Here is a 21229-nt window from a genome sequence, read left to right as displayed (position 1 = left end):
TGAGAATAAGAATCATTTTGGCCAGCAAAAAAATTTAAGCTTCTTCAGACCAACCAGATCCACTTTTCTTGTCATAATACATGTTACTGAGCACTTTTTAAAAATGCCCACATGCACGATGCTCTATAGAACTTCACAAAGAATTCCAGATGATTTTTTGAAAGTCCATAGGTGTTTGATAATCCCTTTTTTAGGGTGATAGATTTTTTTAGTGATAGAGTTTTGCCCTGCATCAAACCCAACACTCATAGTCAGAGGTAAATTAAGTAAACTGGAGCAAAACATTGCAATCAAACCATGTAATGGACAGAAAAAGAACTAACTGCCTCAGGACAAGGTTGCTTACCTTCTTTCCTATATAATTTTCAGTATTTCAATTTCTTGAAACTATTAGCCCTAGAATGATTTGTATTTTCTGAAAATTACTACATTCAAATAGGGTAGCCTTTGGCTGCAATTCCAAATTCTATTTCAGCACCTCAAAAATATTTTGACAACTAAACCAACTTCTCTTCCTATGCCTTCCATGTAGCATATGAAAGCACAACAGTTTCCCAGATGTATTATACCAAATATGAATCACCTTCTTGAGATAAAAATCTGAGAAACACAAGTGTCTAGTGTTATACTGGTTGGGAATCAAAGAACTTAGAGCCATCAGTCTGGAATATTAATAACCGAGAAAACAAGATAAAACTACAGTCAGTGAACTTCTAGCAGTCCTCATACATCACACTGAAATTACAAAAATCAGATGTGTAAATGTTAAAAAACGGAACAAAGGAGTCAGCCAAAGAGTGCATACAACTGTTTTACCTAAATTTTCAAGGTCTTTTCTGGTAACAAACTTGTAATCGTCATAAACAGTGCTTTCTGGATTCTCTTCCAGTTCTTCAGTCAAGTTGTCCAAGAAGGAACACCATTTTGGGGCAGGTCCTAAAACCTGTGGATATAATGGGAAGTTATAACATCGCATTTTCCTACAGAAAAAGCCTACAGTTAGGCTCTTGGCTATTGTGCTACAAACAAATTAATCCCACAACACTTAGAGAACACAATTAAACCTATTGCTTGCATTACCAACAAAGAGTACCATAGATTATGTAAGTGTTATTTTAATTTAGGTCATTTGAGACCAGCCAGTCTGGAGGTTTCAAGTTTAACTGTTTCAAGTGGTCCCAGTCTGATTAATTTTTTAAAAGCTTAGAGAAACATTATAGAAGAAATTACAAACTAATGGCACTAGATAGCAACTAATTTGAAAAGTGCTGCTGGATCTTGAACTCGTTAGGTTCACTATGCAATCCTACTCTGCCCTGTTTATCTTAATTATAACACCACAGATGTATTTCATGTATTTTATTCAGGGATAAACTCAGACTGTATGAACAGATAATAGGAAATATTAAGAATACTTGTATATTTCCATGATGAGGCAAAAGATTTGTTTGCACAATATTAGGTAGCACTATCAATGTATTTTTCCATATAAGTTTCCTCCAATTCTCCAAGTTAAAAATCAGCTCCCTTTACTTTTCCCTCCAGCTGTTCTGATCGAGATTCCTTTCCATCTTGAATCATGCAGCCACACTCAGCTGTTCCAGCAGTCTTATTTTAGTAGGTGAGTTAGCTGCATGGAAAAATCTAACACTGTATTTCTCTCCCTAGTGTAAATCAGCTGACATTTTACAATGTTAAGCCTCTAGTTAAATCCCATAGTGGGACTTTTAACGAGGTTTCTGATTTGCTTGCTAAAAATTAATGTTAAAGACTCCAGTCAACCATAGGAATGCTTGTGATACAACAGCATTTAAGATCCTATTCAATTAAGGAAACAACTAGAATTTATTTTATTTATTTAACATATACAAAGTATGTTTTTATGTGATTGCTGATTAACTCTATGAGATAATGTTGTTCATTTAAAAAGTGTTTCTTCTAATTCAAAAGTCTTTTAAAGACAACTACACACAAAAAACCCTGTAAGATTGTGTTCTAGACCATACCATTCTATCTAGTATATTCTTGCCTGTAACAGTCTAGAGAATATATTTTATTCTAGCCCACTACTGTCTCTGTATTAAATACAATTTATCTTCCTAAGATCTCAGTCCTAGCTGAGAACCATTACATGCCAAATGAAAAGTGCACTTTTTTTACCATGCTGCATATTTCATTCCAATTACAAAGCACTTCCAAGGAAATACCCAAGATGTCACTAACAAGAAATATTTTACCTACTTAATTAACCAAAATCCCCATGTTTGCTCCAGGAATAAATGACATATATAACATTCAGACTGACTTCTTGCCAACATTCCAGAAGCTTTTGTCTCCATCTGGTCTCCATCCAGATTTTAATTTTTTGCTTTATTTCCCCCCAACCCACTTATTTAAATAAACTTTTATATTAAGCTTATATATTAAAAAGCTTTTATATTAAAAACAAAGCAGTCTAGATCTATTAAATGTCTTCATGCCACTTAAGAAATCAGTTATCTGTGCTTCCTTACCTGACTATCAAAGCATGACTGTTGTGGAAGCACCTTAACTTCACCTACAATTTTGTTTTAGATGAAGCAGTTTGTCCTTCTTACTAAAAAAAACTCCCAAGCTGCTTACTAACTAAACAAAACTTTGATTGTAATAGAATTTGAGGACAACATTCTCTCCTATACACAAAACCTGATACTGAGAGTAAAATCTTTCATGGGGCATAATCTGTGCCATGAAACACATGAAGCAAAAAACCTGATTATTCACAATCATCTGTGGAGTGAATTGGATGATCAGATCATAGAAAACAAAGTGGGGGAAATGAGATAATTAATGGAAAAAAGTGGTGGCAGAACACCAGGAAAAAATAGAAAGTCCAACAATTATTAAAATTTCACATGTTAACTGACAGAAAGGAAAACCCTACAGAGACGTCTGTCTATGTTTATTACCTTATTTCCCCTTCTCCCACCCTGCTGAAACCACTTGCCTACCTATTCTAGGACACCTTAGGAGCTCTGCTTCATGCATTAAAATGAAACATTTTTTAAAGTTTAGGAAGAAATTCAGAAATAGAAACAGCAAACAGTATCAGCCACAATGACAAGAACATAAATAAGAAATGCCCTTCTTTTGCAATAGTAATTCTTCCCACAATTTAACTGCTACTGCATTTTTAACTGCAGAATTTAGGGGTCCACTGTCAAACAACAGCTGTCCCATGATGATGCTAAAAGCACTCCAGAATGCCAGGCTCCAGGGCTCCACCATTTCTGTGCCCAGCTACAAAAGCAACAATTGACAGGGCTGGTCTGCACTGGGCCTCCAGGGACAAGGTGGGAGAAGTGAAACTGTCCTGTCTTCCCCAGTTCATGACTTTCCACACAGGGGCCACATTGCAACACACGAGGGACCCCCTTGGAGCTGCTGTCATCCAGCATTGGCACCACCTCAGCCTGGCCTGCAGTCCCTGTTAAAACCACCAGAACCAAACAAAGCTGTGGATTTTGTGTAGGTCAAGTAATATACTTGCCAATTTGAAGTGAAAAGCTACATATCTACCACACCTCACAGAGAAAAATGCACTGAAATTCACAGCACAAATAACAAAATGTTATGAGGTAGGTAACTGCATACAATTTAACTGACAGATTAATTTTTACAATATTCATGATATACCAAATAGGTTTCTCTGCAAGTTTTAGAAAAGTTGCACTCAGCCAATAGGAAAGTCATTATTAAATGAATGCACATCTATGCTTGGCTTTTATCCAAGTACTTTTTAGCACAGGAAAACCAGACATGAGCACCAACAGTGATCAAATTAATATTTTTTGCTGTTTTCATTATTATTCTGCTTTCTGTAGGATAACCACTTGTAGAGACAATTTTTGCCAATTGCTACTGAAAGTCAGTAAGGTTGCTTTCAAAATGTTTTTGCCCATCAAGAGAGGAGCCTCACCCACCAGCAGGGCCCAGCTGGCAGTGAGTGAGGGGGTGCTCCATGCTCTGCCCCTCTCCCAGCACCTTCCTCCTTCACCAACTGGAAACAGCACCCAGGATGTGGCCAAAGCACAGCTGTCCCTCAGTGTCCCACCACCACACCGCAAGGCAGAGTGACAAATGGGTCACACCAGTGCCCTCCGCCCCACAGCAAAACTTACCACTGTGATGGCAATGCAGACACCTCACCCCTGCCTTTCATCTTATTCCAAGCCACAGGAAGTAAAAATGTGGACTTAATAATTATTAGTATTGTGCCACCTAATATCAAATTTTTCTTACATACATTAGAATATTTCTCTACTTTACACATAGAAAACAGAAAATACGATGAGTTGTCTAGCATGCAACTGAGCAGAGACAAGTCCAAGACCAAACTGTCCAAGAAATAGAAGAGAAAAATGGTCACAGAAAAATAATTTTTAAATATTGTAAAATAACTTCAAAAATCACAATTCACTGTATTCTATTCTACAAGATGTTTGACTTCATAATCTTGTGGCACCACAAGTCTTATATGGTACAGAACATTCTTCTGGCCATGCCTAATTCTTGAGCACTTCTGTAGAAAATATCATCCTGACATTGGTCTGTAGTTCTCCTAAAATTAATGAACCCTAGAACAGCATAGGTATTATTCCCAGCCCACAACAGACACTCCTTATCTTCAGTTTGAAACACCAGACAGCACTTGTACACTTTTAAACACCACTCAACAGTTTGACAGCCAGCTATGCAGAGAGTTCTTAGAGCTACAAAAATCCTAACTAGTCCTAACTGCCCTAATCCTAACTAGTATCAAACATGTTCAGCAACTTAAAAGAAGCCCAGGATGTGTAAAAGCTTCCACAGTCAGATGTCAAGAGATTTAAATTAAACTACTATGAATGCACATCCAGACAAGTTTTGTTAAGTATCTGTTTGAAGGTTTCTGAGACCAATTCTACAGGAGTGACTGAACAGTTGCTCTTTTCTTCTCAGGGAGAAAAACAGGTTCCAATCTGTTTTTCTGGATGTTAAACAGTAAGTTCCTGGAAGATTTCAAACAAGGCAGTGATAAACTCTTCAGCAATAAACATGATGTCAAAATATAGTAAGACTCTACCTTCCCAATCTTCACTGGCTTACTTTAGCAATCCGAAATACGCAAAATGCTCACAGACAGCATTTGAAAATTATTCAGTAGAATTTGGAAAGTTTAGACTGTCCAAATTTCCTCTAGAAGACTAACTTAACGTATGTGGACAGCATTTAACCACACAGTCCCAGAGGCTTTGGAAAGCAGAGGCATTATTTGCTGTGGCTGCATGAGATTCAGAAAAACTTCAGTTTCACAAAAATTAACTCTGTAAGGCTGTATCACGCCACACCATAGTGACAGAGCTAGTAACAAAAAAGCATGAAAATGCATCCTTATCACTGTTCTTTTGTATTTTAGAAGTAAAACCTTCTGTCAAAAATCTGTGTGTTGCGGTACCTTCTACACATTTTGACTAAGAACATTACTAAACAGCAAAAATGTACGAATGAAATAATTCACTGCCATATTATTTGAATAATGGTGATTACAACAAAAATAGCACATATTTAAGGTCTTCAACAGATCTCTAGGTACAGTGTATTGTGAAAAATTATTAATGAGTTGGTGGAGACATTTTGAACAAGTCCAGTACATGTGAATGCAAAAAGGCAGCAAGGAGGATTTCTGAAACAGTAATGCTTGCACAAGAATAAATACATCACAGAGACACTATAAACTAGAGCTGAGCTAAGCACCAAAGGAGTGTGACTCTTAACAGCTTTTTAAGTGGAAATAATGGGGAACAACCAACAACTAATTTCAGATGAAGTCTGAAATATTCAAGAAAAACATTATATAATCTGAGTGCTTGTGATAAGATGGGACTTGACTTCACAATCCAAGGTGGCTCATCCATTCCTCCATTCCCAATTAAAAACAAAACCAAAAAAAAACCCCAAAAACCTTAAAGCCCTTCAACAAGGAGAGATTATTTTCTAGACTCTCATTTCTTGAAACTAAATATATTTTATATATCCAACTCCAAGACTTCACATACATATTTACCTATAGGACAAAAAAAGAATTCTTTGGAGAAGACAAATAGTAACAATAAAATCTTAATTTTGTTTGCTTTTTAATGAAATGGCACAATATAAAGCATTTAAAACCTTTAACGGGATATAATTGCTGGAGAAAGCAAATGCACATCTATGCATAAATATTCTCAGTTTCAATCACACTATTTAACAGGAGAAAGATTACAGAAGGTCTAATGAAGGAAGTAAAAAAAAAAATTATGATCCCCAGGGTGTGAGCAGTGATAGAAATGTGCAATTGCATTTTAAACATAATTAGCTCCCTAATTGCATAGCCAAGTTTAATTAATGCAATTACATGAAATATTAATTACTATTCATTTTAAGAATATTGTTTTCAATGTTTTGTTCTCTAATTTTAAGAATTAGACAGATCTCAATATGTAGTAACTTTGAAGTTTCCATCTAGATGCATTGAGAAGACAAGAGAAGAAAGAACACCTCGCTGCACCTTGTTAACAGTTAACATTAAATCAATTGCAACTGGTAACTCAAAAAACCCAGATGGATCTTTTCTAGCTTGTAGATGAGAAAAGCTGCAGCTCTCTGTTCTTGTTACTATGCTTTTGGCCTTCAACCACAGCCAGCCCAAGAGATCAGCTCATGTTAGGAAGGAGCCTTGGGATCACATTATCTCATGTTTGTGCCTACCACATATCCATACACAGCATTTCCCATAGCAACCAATGTGCTCCAAACAATTTGTAATTTTGAATTCTACCATTCTTTTGTAATCTTCATTCTTCCTATGAATGCTCTACAATCAACCCCAATTATGCTCTGTTAATCTCATAATTCTATTTAATGGACTGAAGAAAATGCTTTGATTCTCTAAATTAAATTGGTTTGGGGAATAAACTCCAAACAAATTTCCCATATATTCTTCATAATTTCATGCTTTCATTCACCCCGCATCACATGGCGTAAATTTGGTGCTTTTAAAGACATCAAGTAGCTCAGTGGAGTACAGAAGACATGACCAAGAGAGACTAAATAGCACACTCTCCCTTTTTGGCGTACAACTGACAACAGCACTGCAGTTGGTTTTAAGCCCACACACTCATAAATTTCACTGAACTATACAATGAATTGGCTCTTTCCCTCATCCTAACTCCAGCACATCCAGACATTTTTGGCACGTTCATTAATCAGTGAGGTTGAATAGTTGGTTTTCCTACCTTTCACTATGCTATGGAAGCTGCCAAATCAACTATTTGGAGGTTTTACTCCTTCGAGAGCACGTTAAAGGAAGCATTTCTTTTAAGACCTTCCCAGTGTTAAACAAAAACTGCTGCAGGAACTTTCGTGCATCTTCTAGGAATGAGATACTAAATCTTTCCATCCTGGTAGTTATCAGGTAGTAAGTACTTCTTTTCTAATTCTAAGCGGTTTGGCTTTATAGTGGTGGTTTGCTGTTGTTTTTTTTTTTAAATCTCATACTCTCTGGTCTGACAAGTACTACAGTCAGTTAACCAGTGACAGGTCTGCTCTCACTGTGAATGCTCTTGGTGAAGCCATTATCTTTTGAAGGAGACAATGGTCCAGTTGCTCATAATGTTGGGAAAAAACACCCTCAAGCAAACGAAGTTACTCCTTAAAACTGTAAATAACATTATCAGAATAGCTCTTCTCCTCACAAGACAGAACTAAAAAGGGACACTTTAGTCACCTGTGACTTACCAGCCATGGCATTAAGAGTAGAGTCTGGTGCCTCCACCAATGTCCCTATCAGTTTCTGACATACATAAAACAAACATTTCATCAGTATTGCCACGGATCTGTTATATATCAGACTCTCTACAGGTTTTAAATATTGAGACAATGTGAAATCAGAAAGATACACTGAAACTTGAAGTACAAGAACACACCACTTTCACATAAAGTCAACTAATCAAATGAAGCTCTAAAGGTAAGGGGAGAGTGGCTTCTTAAAGCATCTGTTACAGCCATGACCTGCTTCAAGCACCTTCCCAAAAATACCAGCTGGAAATAATTCAAGAGTCACCAAAAGTCTCTCCTTATTCTACACAGCAGGTTCTATGGCACAGCAGCTGTAAAAAGAAAGTCAACTAGGAAAATTGCCTTAATACTGTGCAGTAAGTTCAGCTGGGACTCCCTGGTTTTATTTACCTATGGACATGTGCTTATTGTCTTTCTTTATCCGTGAAAAAAAAAAAAAAGGTGCAGATCAGGTATGGTCAGCTGATCTAATGCCTGGCTGACAGTAAGTCAGGAACCACATTTTACTTTGGCCATCCACACCTTCCATTCCCTACCACATTTCACTAAGTGCTCTTACCAATTCCTTTGAATAGGTTCTGGTACTCATCAGAACCTTCATGAAGTCAATTTACTGTTCAGTGACTCTGTGTCACTAAACCAGCACAATCTCCCTCACAAACAACACCACCTTCACACTTTACAGTCTAAAGAAAACTCCACCCCATCGTGACACATTAGAAAGAATAAATTCCTTGCAAAGTTCTTCCCTTGCATTTACAATTGGGACTACAGGAGAGGCAGACAAGGAAACGGTAAGTGGGAAACTTCATAATGTCCTTGGCCTTTCTTTTAAACAAGGAAAGAACTTCTACACAGCTTCCTAACTGTACTACCATGTTCAGAAATCTGTTTCTCAAAACATAATGGCACATATGCCATTCTTCTTGCAATACGAAGGCCATAGGCCATCAACAGACAAAACCTCCAGTACTAACAGAGATGAGAGCAACACAGGCATTGATTTTAATAAGTATGCAATAGCCCCTGATGGCAATCTAAATTAACAAGTAAGAACCACCAAAAATAAGCCAGAAGTGCCAAGTCCCAGCATGTCCCCTAATCAACTTCTCTTGAGGGGACAGGAAAATTCCTCAACTGTCTCACTGCGTAGGATCTTGCCTCTTGTGCTTTTAAGTGGCTGGGAACAGAGTTCTTACAGTACACACCAGATGCCAAGAAATGTTACGGCATAAATATCTTTACAGTCATTAAAACAACACATACTGGAGGATGATCTGTATTTTAGGGAAATCTGAGGAATGCTACAGATGTAAAGGTAATGGCAAATCCAGCTCTTTGTCTACCTTACATGACTGACAAACTAGAAGAAATCTAGAAATGTGCGAGTTTCTAGTAACTCCCTACCATGGCAGCTTAATTGCTTTTTGCAAAACTGGGAGGAAGACTTCTGAGTTTATGCAAGTACTGCCAGACAACACAAAGGGAAAGAAAAGCAACTACGTGTTGGGAATATGCAGCTCCTCCAGACAGGTAATAAAGATAAACTCAGCATAAAGCAACTTTGTTGCAGAGCATAATGCTAAAGAAATTTTGCACAATTCAGGAAATAATTTAAAATAGAAAGTTGAAATAAATAATCAAAAGCTTTCACACATTTTTTCACAAAAAACCATGACAGTTTTATTTACTTCTAACGTCGCCTGTGATGGAAATCTTAAATCTTTGTAACTTTCACTATTTCTACATAAAATAGTCATAGCTCACAAGACATTTCAATTCTGAGTGCAACACAGAAGATGACAATACAGTTACCCTGTACTTTCAAATGTAATGAAATAAAGACGGAGTTGAAATTATTACATGGAGAAAATTCTCACATGCTTTGTCTTTCCTGATTCAAAAGCTAAAACACTCTAGTTCTTATTACATGCTGATAGACATGCAGCACAGTACAAAACTTCCATTCAGCAATTACACATATTCATTATCTGTGACTGCCTCTCTCTTCACTGACTGAAGCTAGGCAACTGCATCTACAGATTTTCAGAAATCAAGTGAAGAACAGATGGCCCAAAGAAAAGAGCAAGTGCAAGTTAAGAAATAAAAAATATCTTTCAGATATTCTAGGCTTAAAACAAGGGGAGCACACTCCCCCCTCAAAACATGTTTCTTAAAATAAGAACTCAAGAACAGAAGGTGCATTACCACCAATTGCTTGAGAAACAGCCACAACACTAAAAAGCACATGATCCTTTTCTCAGTGGTAAGAGCAATCACCTGGTATCATTCCACACAACTTCTGCTTTTAAGAGTTTTCTCCTGTGCTCTATGAAGGATTTGATGTAAACTATACATATGACTTCACAGTCAGCGTGCTGCTGTCTGGTCAAAAAATACTGAAGAAATGCTGCCTAGTACACTAACAGCCACAACAGTACTAAGCAGGGTTCATACACATTTGTAATCTAGACTAGTACATTATCAGCTCCAGAAACATCTAAAGTTTCACAGGAAGATCAGAAATTGTTTCCTGATCATCACACATTGGTGTTTTCCTTCTATATATATGTGATAAGTGGTACTGTGTCACTCAGCCAGCACATGGGAAATGGAGGATATCCTTTGTTGGGAATAAGCACAGCGTGCTATTTTTCAGTTTGAAAGTGTTTAGGTTAAAAGTAGGAAGCTCACATTTCTGCTTGTGAAGATAAACAACTTTTTTCCTATGCTTGTAAATACTGTGAGATAGGTAATGTATCATTCACCAGACTTTTTTTTTTGTGTAAAGGATTAGACTGTTCTGGATGGAAAACACAATTTTGCAAGATTGATATATCAAAACTCAAAATTAGTTTAAAGCCCAACGATGCACTCAAGTATCTTTTTATTAATGGAAACTTTCTTCTTTTGACACTTGGCAGCCCTAAAGCTCAACCGTAATCCATTAATTCATAACAACACTTCTTTCCAGTCATTTCACAGTTTTCAAAATGAACAAATGAAGATTAAGACCAACATTTTCCATTTTACGTCACAACTACCATTTTATTTTACTATATTTTTTCCCAGACTATGAAATGTTTTTCTACATTACCTATTATTTCAGGATAGAAAAAAATCTCTTAGCATAAGCCAGTTCATGGTTGCTTTTCACTTTACCAAAAACATGTTAGGGAAGGCCTGTATTGAACAGGATGAATGAACAACTCTCTTCTAAAAAACACAGCCTCATCACATGAACAAGACAACACGTGAGGCAGCACCTGTGCAGAATGACCCAATACTGCCAATCAGAAAGCATGAAAACATTCTAAAAGAAATCAAAATCTTGCACTCTACTGAAAATCTGTTCTATTAGTGTCAAAATGCCAAACACAAGTATAATAAGAATTGCATCATTTGATTAATAGCTTTTACTACACTAGTCAAAAATCTGTACAGAAGGTCTCACTGTAACTCAGCTTCCACAAACTATGTGAGTGACAGCTGACTACACAGAACACTGGCCCTAAAGGCATGAAGTACAAGATGTGGACAGATAGGTATTCCTATAATATAAAGACCCAAAAGAGAAAAAAAGACAATCAGCAGATCCCAAATGGATAAGATATAAGTCTCAGAGTGATAAAATTGTTCTGAAAGGCTGTGATCATAGAACTAAGTGTGGAGAGTATAACACAGGGGGAACCTCCCCCACTTTTTAAAGTGGAAAATGGCAGACTGAAGAGAGGTGTCTGATGGTCATAACATCCTGTATAGAACTAGAGAGAACACCCTGTCACAGACTGACAGAAAATACCTATTTCAGATAAATGCTATTTCTGTCTGTGAGGGAAGTGAACACAACTTTAACCAACTCAGCCATTTAGAAGCAGCTCATCTGGGCACCGATAATCAAAGCACGCTCATCCCCAATTTACATTCTAGAACTACTCCAAACAAATAAGATGGATGAACTAAGGCATCAAAAAACTGCTTTCACTTGTATTTCATTCAGTACAAGCTCCCTCTATAGATATGTTTCACCAAATAACTAGAGTATTAAATGAAAACATGTAAACTAATAGAATTTGTTGTCTTAATCAGTGATTATGTTATTTCAGGGTTAACCACTCAGGAAAAACTAGTTTTTCTCAGGTCTCATAAAACTATTTTTTTTCTAAATCCAAGGAATAAAATTTTTTTAAGGATAAGCCCTTTTGATGCATATTCAAAACAAAAAGATGCTGATAAACAGTAATTAAACTAGACTAGAAGAGTATCAGGAAAAGAAAAAGGAAAACAAAATCAATTAAAGAAATTAAAGAATGTATGAAAGGCAAGAAGTACCAGCAATGGCTGGTTTAGCAGAAAAGCCACACAATTTTAAGAGGACAAAATTCATGATATTTCTAACAATAGGGACAGCCATATGTCCAGGTATTGTATTAGAAACCAGAACCCTTGTACTCTTGGAGAATCTGAATCATTGAGCAGGCAAGAAATACTTGCTCTTGAAGCATTTCCAGTTTGTAACTCCAACAGCCCTGAACTAGGGGAGTGCTAGGATATCAAATTATTTTCCAAAACCACCTGAAAAGAAGCCAGAGACGCTCCAGGATTTATTTTTCCTTTAAGAGCTTAATATCTTCACTACACCAAAAGTACATTGCTTCTAGCCTCAACAGGGAGTGTTCTGCCAAGACTGCAGGAAAGTAAAAAAAATCCAGAAGACAGAATATTACACTCAATTAATTACATGCTTAATTGCTCTCTTCTTTTAACAGCCTAATGAATAGAGCAAGTTTCAGTTTCAGTATGTTCATGCAGACGAAAGTTTCAAGTCCAATAAATGAGACAGGACTGATTTGCAACATCTGTACTAAGATCAGACAAGTTTGTGTAAACACTAAGAGCAACACCTATGCCCCTTGCTCTCCATCCAGAGCACCTTCTGTACAACCTGCAAGGAGAACCTTGCATGTTATGGAATATGACATGCCTCAATTAAACTTAAAGAGAACCTGACTCATCTTAGATCCAAGGTCAGTGGACCACCATGTGTCAGTGGAACTCCTGCTCTCTTCACTTCTTTGGCCAGGACCTGATTGCACTATTGAATCAACTTATGTTTCTGAGTCAGTAGTCTAAAAACTATCCCAAGGCACACACAACTTTCATTTCAACCTTCCCGAGGCACACATCAAAGTGATGTACCAGGAAGCCAGCTGGCAAGAAGCAGGTTCCAAATGTTTGCATAAACTGCAAGTTAGCTATTAAACTAATGGCAAGCAGCCCAATTCCAGTCAGGAATTCAGAGGCACTTGCCCTCATTAAATCCCAGCAAAATAAAACAAAAACAAAGTCTCTAAGCTAAGTCACTAATGTTACCTATGTAACACAAACATTTCATTTCAAGGGTCAGATTCAATTTGCTTTTCGGTCACTCCGCACTGGGTACCTATATGAGGTATCTTGCCATTGAAAAGCAAACCTGCCTGTCCTTTCTAGAAAACAAAAAAAAAAAATCACCTCGTAGTTCCTCTACTTACAGCTTTGCACACAAAAGAAAAACTGCAGTGATTTTTTTACTACTTTATAAGAAATGCAATGTTCTCAGACATTCCTAGTCTCAACTGTCATACCCTGATGAAACTTCTGCAGGAAAAGCTGATGCGTGCCATTTCTTTTACAAGCAATATTAAGATACTCACTGTCAAAACTCTTACAATTCTGAAGTTCAAGAGTAAGTTTTTGGGTTTGAAATGGAAATTTAGCTTTGGCATTAACAATGGAGAGAACGGGCACACGTACACAGATAATTCAGTCAGACATGAGCTCAGCCAGAGCACATTCCAAGCTGGCCGGACATGAGCCAGCTCCAGTTCACCAGTCATGAGCTGTGTTAGCACAGCACTGTGCCCACACTAATAAAACCTGCTGAGAGGCTGGCTATGCTGGGCTGGGCACAGTCCTGCACTGTCTGGCCAACTCCAATCACGGACAGTGGATGCTGGGTTTGTCTGCACCCATCTATGCACATACTGCCCTGCAAGACTCACACTGCTGTGAATTTTTTTTCCTTACACAGAGCACAGCACCATGCATTTGGGATTTGAAATATCCTCCTTGATCATAGCCATGGCAATTCCTTAGAGCTGTTCCAATAAGCATTTAAAACAAAAGAATAATTACTACCACTACAGCCAATGATGGGCAAGGGCAATTGAATGGATTTTATTTACATAACTGTCCTTTACATTTAGTAGCACTTCTCTCAGGCATCTATTCTGTTGCAGAATTCAACAAGACTTATTAATCAGTTCCTGTCAACATCTCAAAGACAAAGGACGCATTTTTAGTACTATTCAAGTCTACCTTAAAGAAATGAAGAGTAAATTAAGTTACTCATTAAAAAAATTGTGAATCCTAGTTCTTAGGAAAAGATAGAAAATGACACCATTAAAAGAGATCAAGTAATACAGTTCTTCAAAGTTTTGCTCCAAAGACCCCACATAACTAAACTTAACTTTGCCCGTGCAAAGAAATTAGTAAGTCTTCCAAGGATGGAAAAAACACATGTATTAATCATCTACTGACAGAGAAACCAAAGGACAGGTGTGCTACTCTGAGCTCAAATAACTAGTCTGGAAGATCAAGGAATGAAACTGTAACATGAACGTGTTAATAACATTAAGTTTTCCTTAATAAAAAAAGCCCTGGAGCAGTTGAAGGCTGACACAAGTCCTCCATTTCATATTTTCTTCATTTAAAAGGTAGATTGAAAAATAAACAAAACAGCCAACAAAAACAGATTTAGTGAGCTACATACTTGATTTTTAGGAAATGTAGTAAAACACCCTTCAATTATGCAACACTGGCTGTGCCAGCCCCTTCTGTCTTGCTTGTAAAAAGGCACAGGGTAAAAAAATCAGAGCAGAGTGTGAGATTTCTGTCTCTATTTCAAAGTAACTTCTTCGCACTGCTATTTAACTTTTCTATTGTCTAAAGGAAGTATTACACGTTTTGAAATTAACTACAGATTGTCAACTAAAAAAGTAACAACAGTATTTCAGGTATGTTCAACAGCCTTCAAACTCAAAGCCATTGACACAAACTGGAGAAGTTTAGCTTATTTGAAAAGGCAATTTAAACTGGGCAGTAGCCTTTAAAATAAATTTTAAATTTTCTTGTATACAACAATATTTCAAATATAGAACTCATATTTGGATTTATGCTTTTTAATCATCATTTGGGTTCATCTGTATACTCATGTCACTGAGTATAAAACCCATAAAAAGGTACCATCCAAAGAAGTTTAGGCAGACTCAGGTAACAAAAATCAGGGGATGGTCACACAGGAAGATGGTTTGGGGCAAGATTTATGTTAATCTTCACTGGAATAGCCTACATGCTGCAAAATACTAGATAGTATTAGTCAGTATTTAAGTTTGCAATATTGTCTCCAGGTATCATCTAAGATCTAATACAGAGTGCTTATAATTCTTAACTAAAAATTACTTTTCTGACTTCAGAAACACGAATTCAGTACTCACAGAGGATTCTCGGAGAGATTTTTGAGAGAGCAAAAAGTAAGTATTTTTAATTTTGATTTACAATATGTGCAAGAATACTCAAAATAATGCTAGCCTGAACAAGTTCTAACAAACATTCATCACTGGTGACAATCAAGACAATGAAATAACTTTTTGGCTAAGCTGGATGTGAAGCGTTCACATGTTATAGCTGTCAGGTTCATGTATCATGCACACCTGCATAAGACATAATTCAGTGCACAATTTCCAGAGAGAAGTTGAACTTTAACTTTAGTGACAGAAGGAATGCTTTTTGCATCTGGATTATTTAAATTGACTAACTAGTCCATTCCAGTTTTAAAAACTCATCAGATTTCAAAAATACGTGAGTTCGTGTTCCCTAATCCATTAATTAAAAAAGACGATAGGGAAAAAAATGCTTGGAGAACTACTCTCTCAACCTTACAAAGGACAAGGTAAATGGAAACAAAGTGTTCATCTTCTAAATACAGCTACTATTTTGTCATAAATCAAAAATACTTGTTGTCTCCCTTTGTCACTCAAAGCATGGAACAGTGCAGTTAAGAAAATGTGAGTTCGGTAGAGCTGAATTACAGAAACAGGCAATTCACACCCAAAGAACCACCTGACATAACTCATGTATAAAATGCCACATCTCTGTAAATGTAAAAATCCAATAACATAAGTAAATATATCAGGCTACAGAAGTGTTTAGAGGGGTATACTATTGTGTTTAGACACACAAATACAACATGTATATATATTCTATTCCACAAAGAGAAATGTAAACTCATAAATCTCTATCCTGAACATAATCAAGATCATACACAGTAGATACGGCAGTGGAGGATGACCAGAAATGAAAAAGATTAAATTAAAATTAACTTAAAATCAATTAGCTAAATGAAGAATTTTTGGCTCATTTAAAAAATAGTAAAATATATATTTCAATATTAATAAATTTTATAGTTTCTCCAAAATGTGAATAATATTAATTAAGAAGTGTATGTACTTTTAGAATCTGATCATCTATTCTGCATGTAAAATTTACATAGGTATCCTAGTATTTATCTTCTATCAGAACAAGAAAACCTCTAGAGAACACACTGTAGAAACTAAACCAAGAGTGAAATTAAGGTGTAATTTTCTGTACAATTCCCTGCCACCAGAAGGCTTGCTGCTAAGTCTCCCTAAAACTAATCTGCAGAGATAAAACATGTAGTTAAACCTACAGTTAAGCCTGTCAAGTGGAAGCTTATCCTGTGAAAAGCTGCATTTGAAGGACATTGAGCAGAAGCCACAGTCAAGAGCTGCACCTGAAGTCATGCAGTATCACTCTGTCAGAACAAAGAATATTTACTGCTATGACCATGCCACTGTACACCACGTATTAAAGACACTAATGAAATATTTCACAACAAAGCAAAATCAGCATCTGGAAAAACATAGTCCCTGTTTTTCATCAGCTATCAAAAAAAGCTCCACCTGAATTTTCTGCAGCCACTAACCAGTTTTGAAACTGGTAGCAGAAGGCAAATTACAGGTTGTTTTTTAAGTAAATCAACGTTACATTAATAAATTACAGTTAACCTAAATTTACTTTATTGTGACAACTCAGACAATGTAGATAAGAATTTCAACTGAAATACCTGAATGGCACCAAACAATTGTGTCTTTAGGAGCAGTATCAGCAACAACTTGTATTACTTACTGGTATATAATAGATATTCATTTTAGGGGCTTCATTGGCAGTCATTAGCATTCCTAAAAAGAGATTTCCACATTTAAAAATATTGATCAGAAGAGGAAAATACTATTTTTTAAAAAAGCTCATAAAATACATATTCTTGGATTGCAATGGACATTATTCAAGACCTGTAATAAATTCTTGCATCAAATACCACAGAAAGAAAGGTGTGGTATTAGCGTAATTAACAAAGCTTAATTTTCTATATATTCATTCCCTTTTGTCCTCTATCTTAATTGGTCAGCACCACTTTAAGCAACAAAAAACTCTGACAAGTGCAGGCTGCCAACTTTCATAACAAATGTGAACAGTTCATGCCTTAATACTGTTTAGAACACTAGTAGTATTGCAGTTAGTAGAACAGTTAGTATTGCAGTTAAAAACTACATTGGACATAAAATTGCATTATGAATACATTGGTATTAGTACATGTGGTTATTTGGGGTTTTTTTAAACACACACCTCAACAGAGCCATAAATCATAACACTGTTTACACCTTCATTCATATTTCATCTTTGGAAATAAATACAACAGCAGCTTCTCAATCCAAAATGCGATATAGGATACTGTGGCTTCAAAAGGAGTAATACTAGTCCTACCAAGCAGGGCAAATGTAGAATTTGAAGTATCTATGAATGCTTTCAAGAAACACCACGAATAAGGTGTTTACATACTCTGAACATAATAAAAAATACAGTAAGAATACTAAAATCTGTGGACAATCTCCTATTGCCACAAGAATTCTTGTAAGTTCAAAATGAAGAACACTCAATTTCCTTCTACATAAAAGAGTAATAAGAACATTTGCTATATACTTTTATGTTTATCTCAATTTAGTCTTTCCAATGTAGCCGATCAGCAGGTAATACAAAAGATTGATTATGAAGAAGAAAAGTGCCATCAAATTAGATAACATTCTGATCTGAAAGAACTGTAACATATGCCACTGAGACTATGAATAATTGGGTCAATTACTACACACCCAGAGGGCAGAAATTTAATTTACACCCAAGTAGAGGAATGCAATTACCATGGGTGGAGTAATCCTTCCTACCTAATCCTTTTATTATAAATACACAATGCAGCTGGACTTATAATGTCAGAAAAAAGGGGGCTTGCTTTCCCAGCAAAGCAAGATATTTGTGAAAGCTTAGTCAGCAAACAGACTAAAAAACTGCGCCTGGAAAGGTTTGCAGGCAATTTAAGGAAAAAGCAAGAATTCATATGCTTGAATACACACACAGAGTACTCCAGTACAGTACACAAGTTACACGCTCCCCTAACAGCACGCTCACTACTATTTCATAAGACAAAACATCTTTCCATTGAGTGAACAGGGATCATTAGAAATAAAGACAGAAATTAATTCTGCAGATGTTCAAAGATGACAGTGAAGCAAAACCTCCTCTTTGAGAGTCTTCCACCAACAATTAAAGGAGGACAAAAACAGACTTCTGAACAGTATATGAGTGTATACTGCAAGGGAAATAGAAGAATGAAAGTGAACAACTCTTAAAGGAGAAGTCTATTCCATGCATTTTTATTGCTTTAGCTTGTTAGTTTTAATCAATTTTTATGGGAAGAGAGACCATACCCTAACAAACTACATAACAGCCTAGTTTGATTACTGTGGAAAGGAAATAAACGAGAGCCTGTTTTCAGAAGTTTTACTAAGACCCTCTCTGGAAAATGGTCAGCAACACAGTATCATGAATGCAAAAGAATAAAAATGGGAGTATGAAGTGATAGAATGTAGGAGCAGCAGTTTTAGAAAATGCAGATTTTTACCTTTTAATTTTTCTTACAGTAATTGGACACAGATTTCTATCACTGAAGGTACTGTCAAATTTCATTTATATTCTACAACTTAAATTGACTAAAAGCTAAATTGACTCAGTAAGTGGTAAATCTTTTCCCCCTAGTCCCATTCTGTTCATTTGTGATCAGAGGAAGATATTCAGCTATTAAGAGATGCACTGAAATTTGTCATCATGTAGTTTGGTCAAAGATACGCAAGGATTTGCTTCCCAGGAAAGGTAACAATACTGAAGCTGGTTGGTAAAATAGTTTAATTAAAAATTCCTAACTATGACAAAATACCACCAAAAAAACCAGTTCACAGTAGACTGATCTTGAGTTTACAGTAACTGATAGAATTATAGAACCATAGAACAGTTTGGTTTGGATGAGATTCCCACGGGCTCAATTCTCCAGCTTGTCCAAGTATGTCTGGATGGCATCACATCCTTCAGCTTGGTGTCATCTGCCACTTTGCTGAGATAGCTCAATCCCACTGTCTATGTCATTGATGAAGATACTAAATAAAGCTTGTCCCAATACAGAGCCCTAAGAGACACCACCTGCCACTGATTTCCATTTGGACATTGAACTGTTGACCACCACACCTTCTGGATCAGACTATCTAACCAATTCCTCATCCCCTGAATAGTGCATCCATCAAATCCTTGTCTCTCCAATAAGTGTGAAAATGGGGTTTTGCCTTTCTCAGCAGCAGTGACCCATGAAGTGTCAAAACACAAGCTAGGCAAAGATCTCCTGGCTTTCCTGGGCCATGCATCTAGAGGGGTCTGACAATGCTGGGGCACCAGTAAGAGCACTGAGCCAAATCCATACTGATACTGAAATCATGCTATAATTCCACCTTTCCACAACTGCAAACCCATTTTACTGAAAGCATTTCCTTATTTTCAGATCTTCACTCATGATTATTCCTGAACAAGCATGAGGTGGTTCTAAGGCATCTTAAATGCTGGTCCAACACTATTTATGATGACCATGTGATCTCTCCACTGCAACATGCTCTAGTTTTTGCCTCACTGTCTCTATGTGACTATAAAATACAACCCAGTTTTTTTCCCACAACAGTTCTCACCAAAACCACCAACCTGTCCCCCTACAGACAATAGGAAAAGAAGCTCTAAAATAAGCAGGAGATGTGGGACACAGAACTGGACTGCACAATCTAGATCTCAGTCACAGACATGTGAAAAGCAATGTCCAATAGCAACATCAGGGAGAGTGCATTCAATTCTTTGTGCTACAAGATTTGTCCTGCAGAGTCTCATGAAAATAATTGCTGCAAAAGCACACGAGTCATGTCCACATACCACAAAAGCTACAGAGCATCCACAGTTGAGTAATGCCCATCTTTGACATATTCAAACTTCACATGACCAGAGCAATCTGATCAGACTTCAAAGCTGGATCTAACTTCAAGTTGGCCCTGCTTTAAGTAGGAAATACACAACTCTCAGGGGTAACTACCAATCTAAATAACACTATGATTCTACATTGGCAAATAAATTTTCTCTGTTCCACTCCTGGTGGTGAGCTCTCCATTGATGCTGTATAGATGTTAATTTGCTGCCGGGTTCTCTTTTAGATGTAACCAATAAGCTCACAGGTGAAACCTGGGTGAAATGCTGAAAATAACTCACTCCAAAAATCTCTCTCTCTCTGCAGCCACCATGGATGAGGGTTTATCCATCTCCAGGGTGCACAGTAATTACTGCCCTGTCACCGTGCAGTAATTCTCAAATACACCCACATGAACTCCTACATTCAACCAGGGCACATGGCATGTACTCTGCTCATAAGGTCAAAAATGCCCACCATCTTATCAGGGAAGAGTATTTAATTGCTCATCTTACCAAAAAAAAAAAAAAAAAAAAAAAAAAAAAAAAAAAAAAAAAAAAAATATCTCTGAAGTTGGCAGAAAAGACAGATAAGTTTTAACTTGCCAGAAATCTCACACTCACTTATCTACAATCTTAAATCTGAGCTGCTAGTATGAATCAAAGTCCATGTTGCTCTGTCTTTACTGCTACCTCTCTAAAATTAGGATAATAGCAGTTTGCAACTCAGGCATTGTCTGTTTCCAGACTTTTACTCTGTGCCATCCTAGAGGCCCTAATTTATTTCATCTTTTTCAGTACTGCTTTCTAAAAAGGAAGTAGGTATCACACCATACTTAAGAACTAAAGCAACTCATATTAAGCAAGAAAATTATGTCCAGTTGCAATCTGAAGTACAACCAAAGCATATATGCACATACAACCATCACTT

At 36.7% G+C, this 21229-nt stretch overlaps 1 protein-coding gene across 1 annotated transcript in view; it reads right to left on the bottom strand.

Moving 5' to 3' along the window:
• Nucleotides 1–21229, bottom strand: part of NOL10 (nucleolar protein 10) — a 52449-nt gene that overhangs the window by 16336 nt on the left and 14884 nt on the right. The window contains exons 13-14 of the mRNA XM_084202821.1: nt 17107–17159; nt 817–943 (exon numbers count right to left, since the gene is read on the bottom strand). Coding sequence (XP_084058947.1) covers nt 817–943; nt 17107–17159 — 180 coding nt within the window. The remainder of the gene's footprint in view (nt 1–816; nt 944–17106; nt 17160–21229) is intronic.

This window comes from Fringilla coelebs, assembly GCF_963513975.1.
Source record: "Fringilla coelebs genome assembly, chromosome: 3".
NCBI lineage: Eukaryota > Metazoa > Chordata > Aves > Passeriformes > Fringillidae > Fringilla > Fringilla coelebs.
The sequence above is the reverse complement of the archived record's forward strand: the minus strand, read 5'-3'. Positions and strand labels throughout refer to the sequence as shown.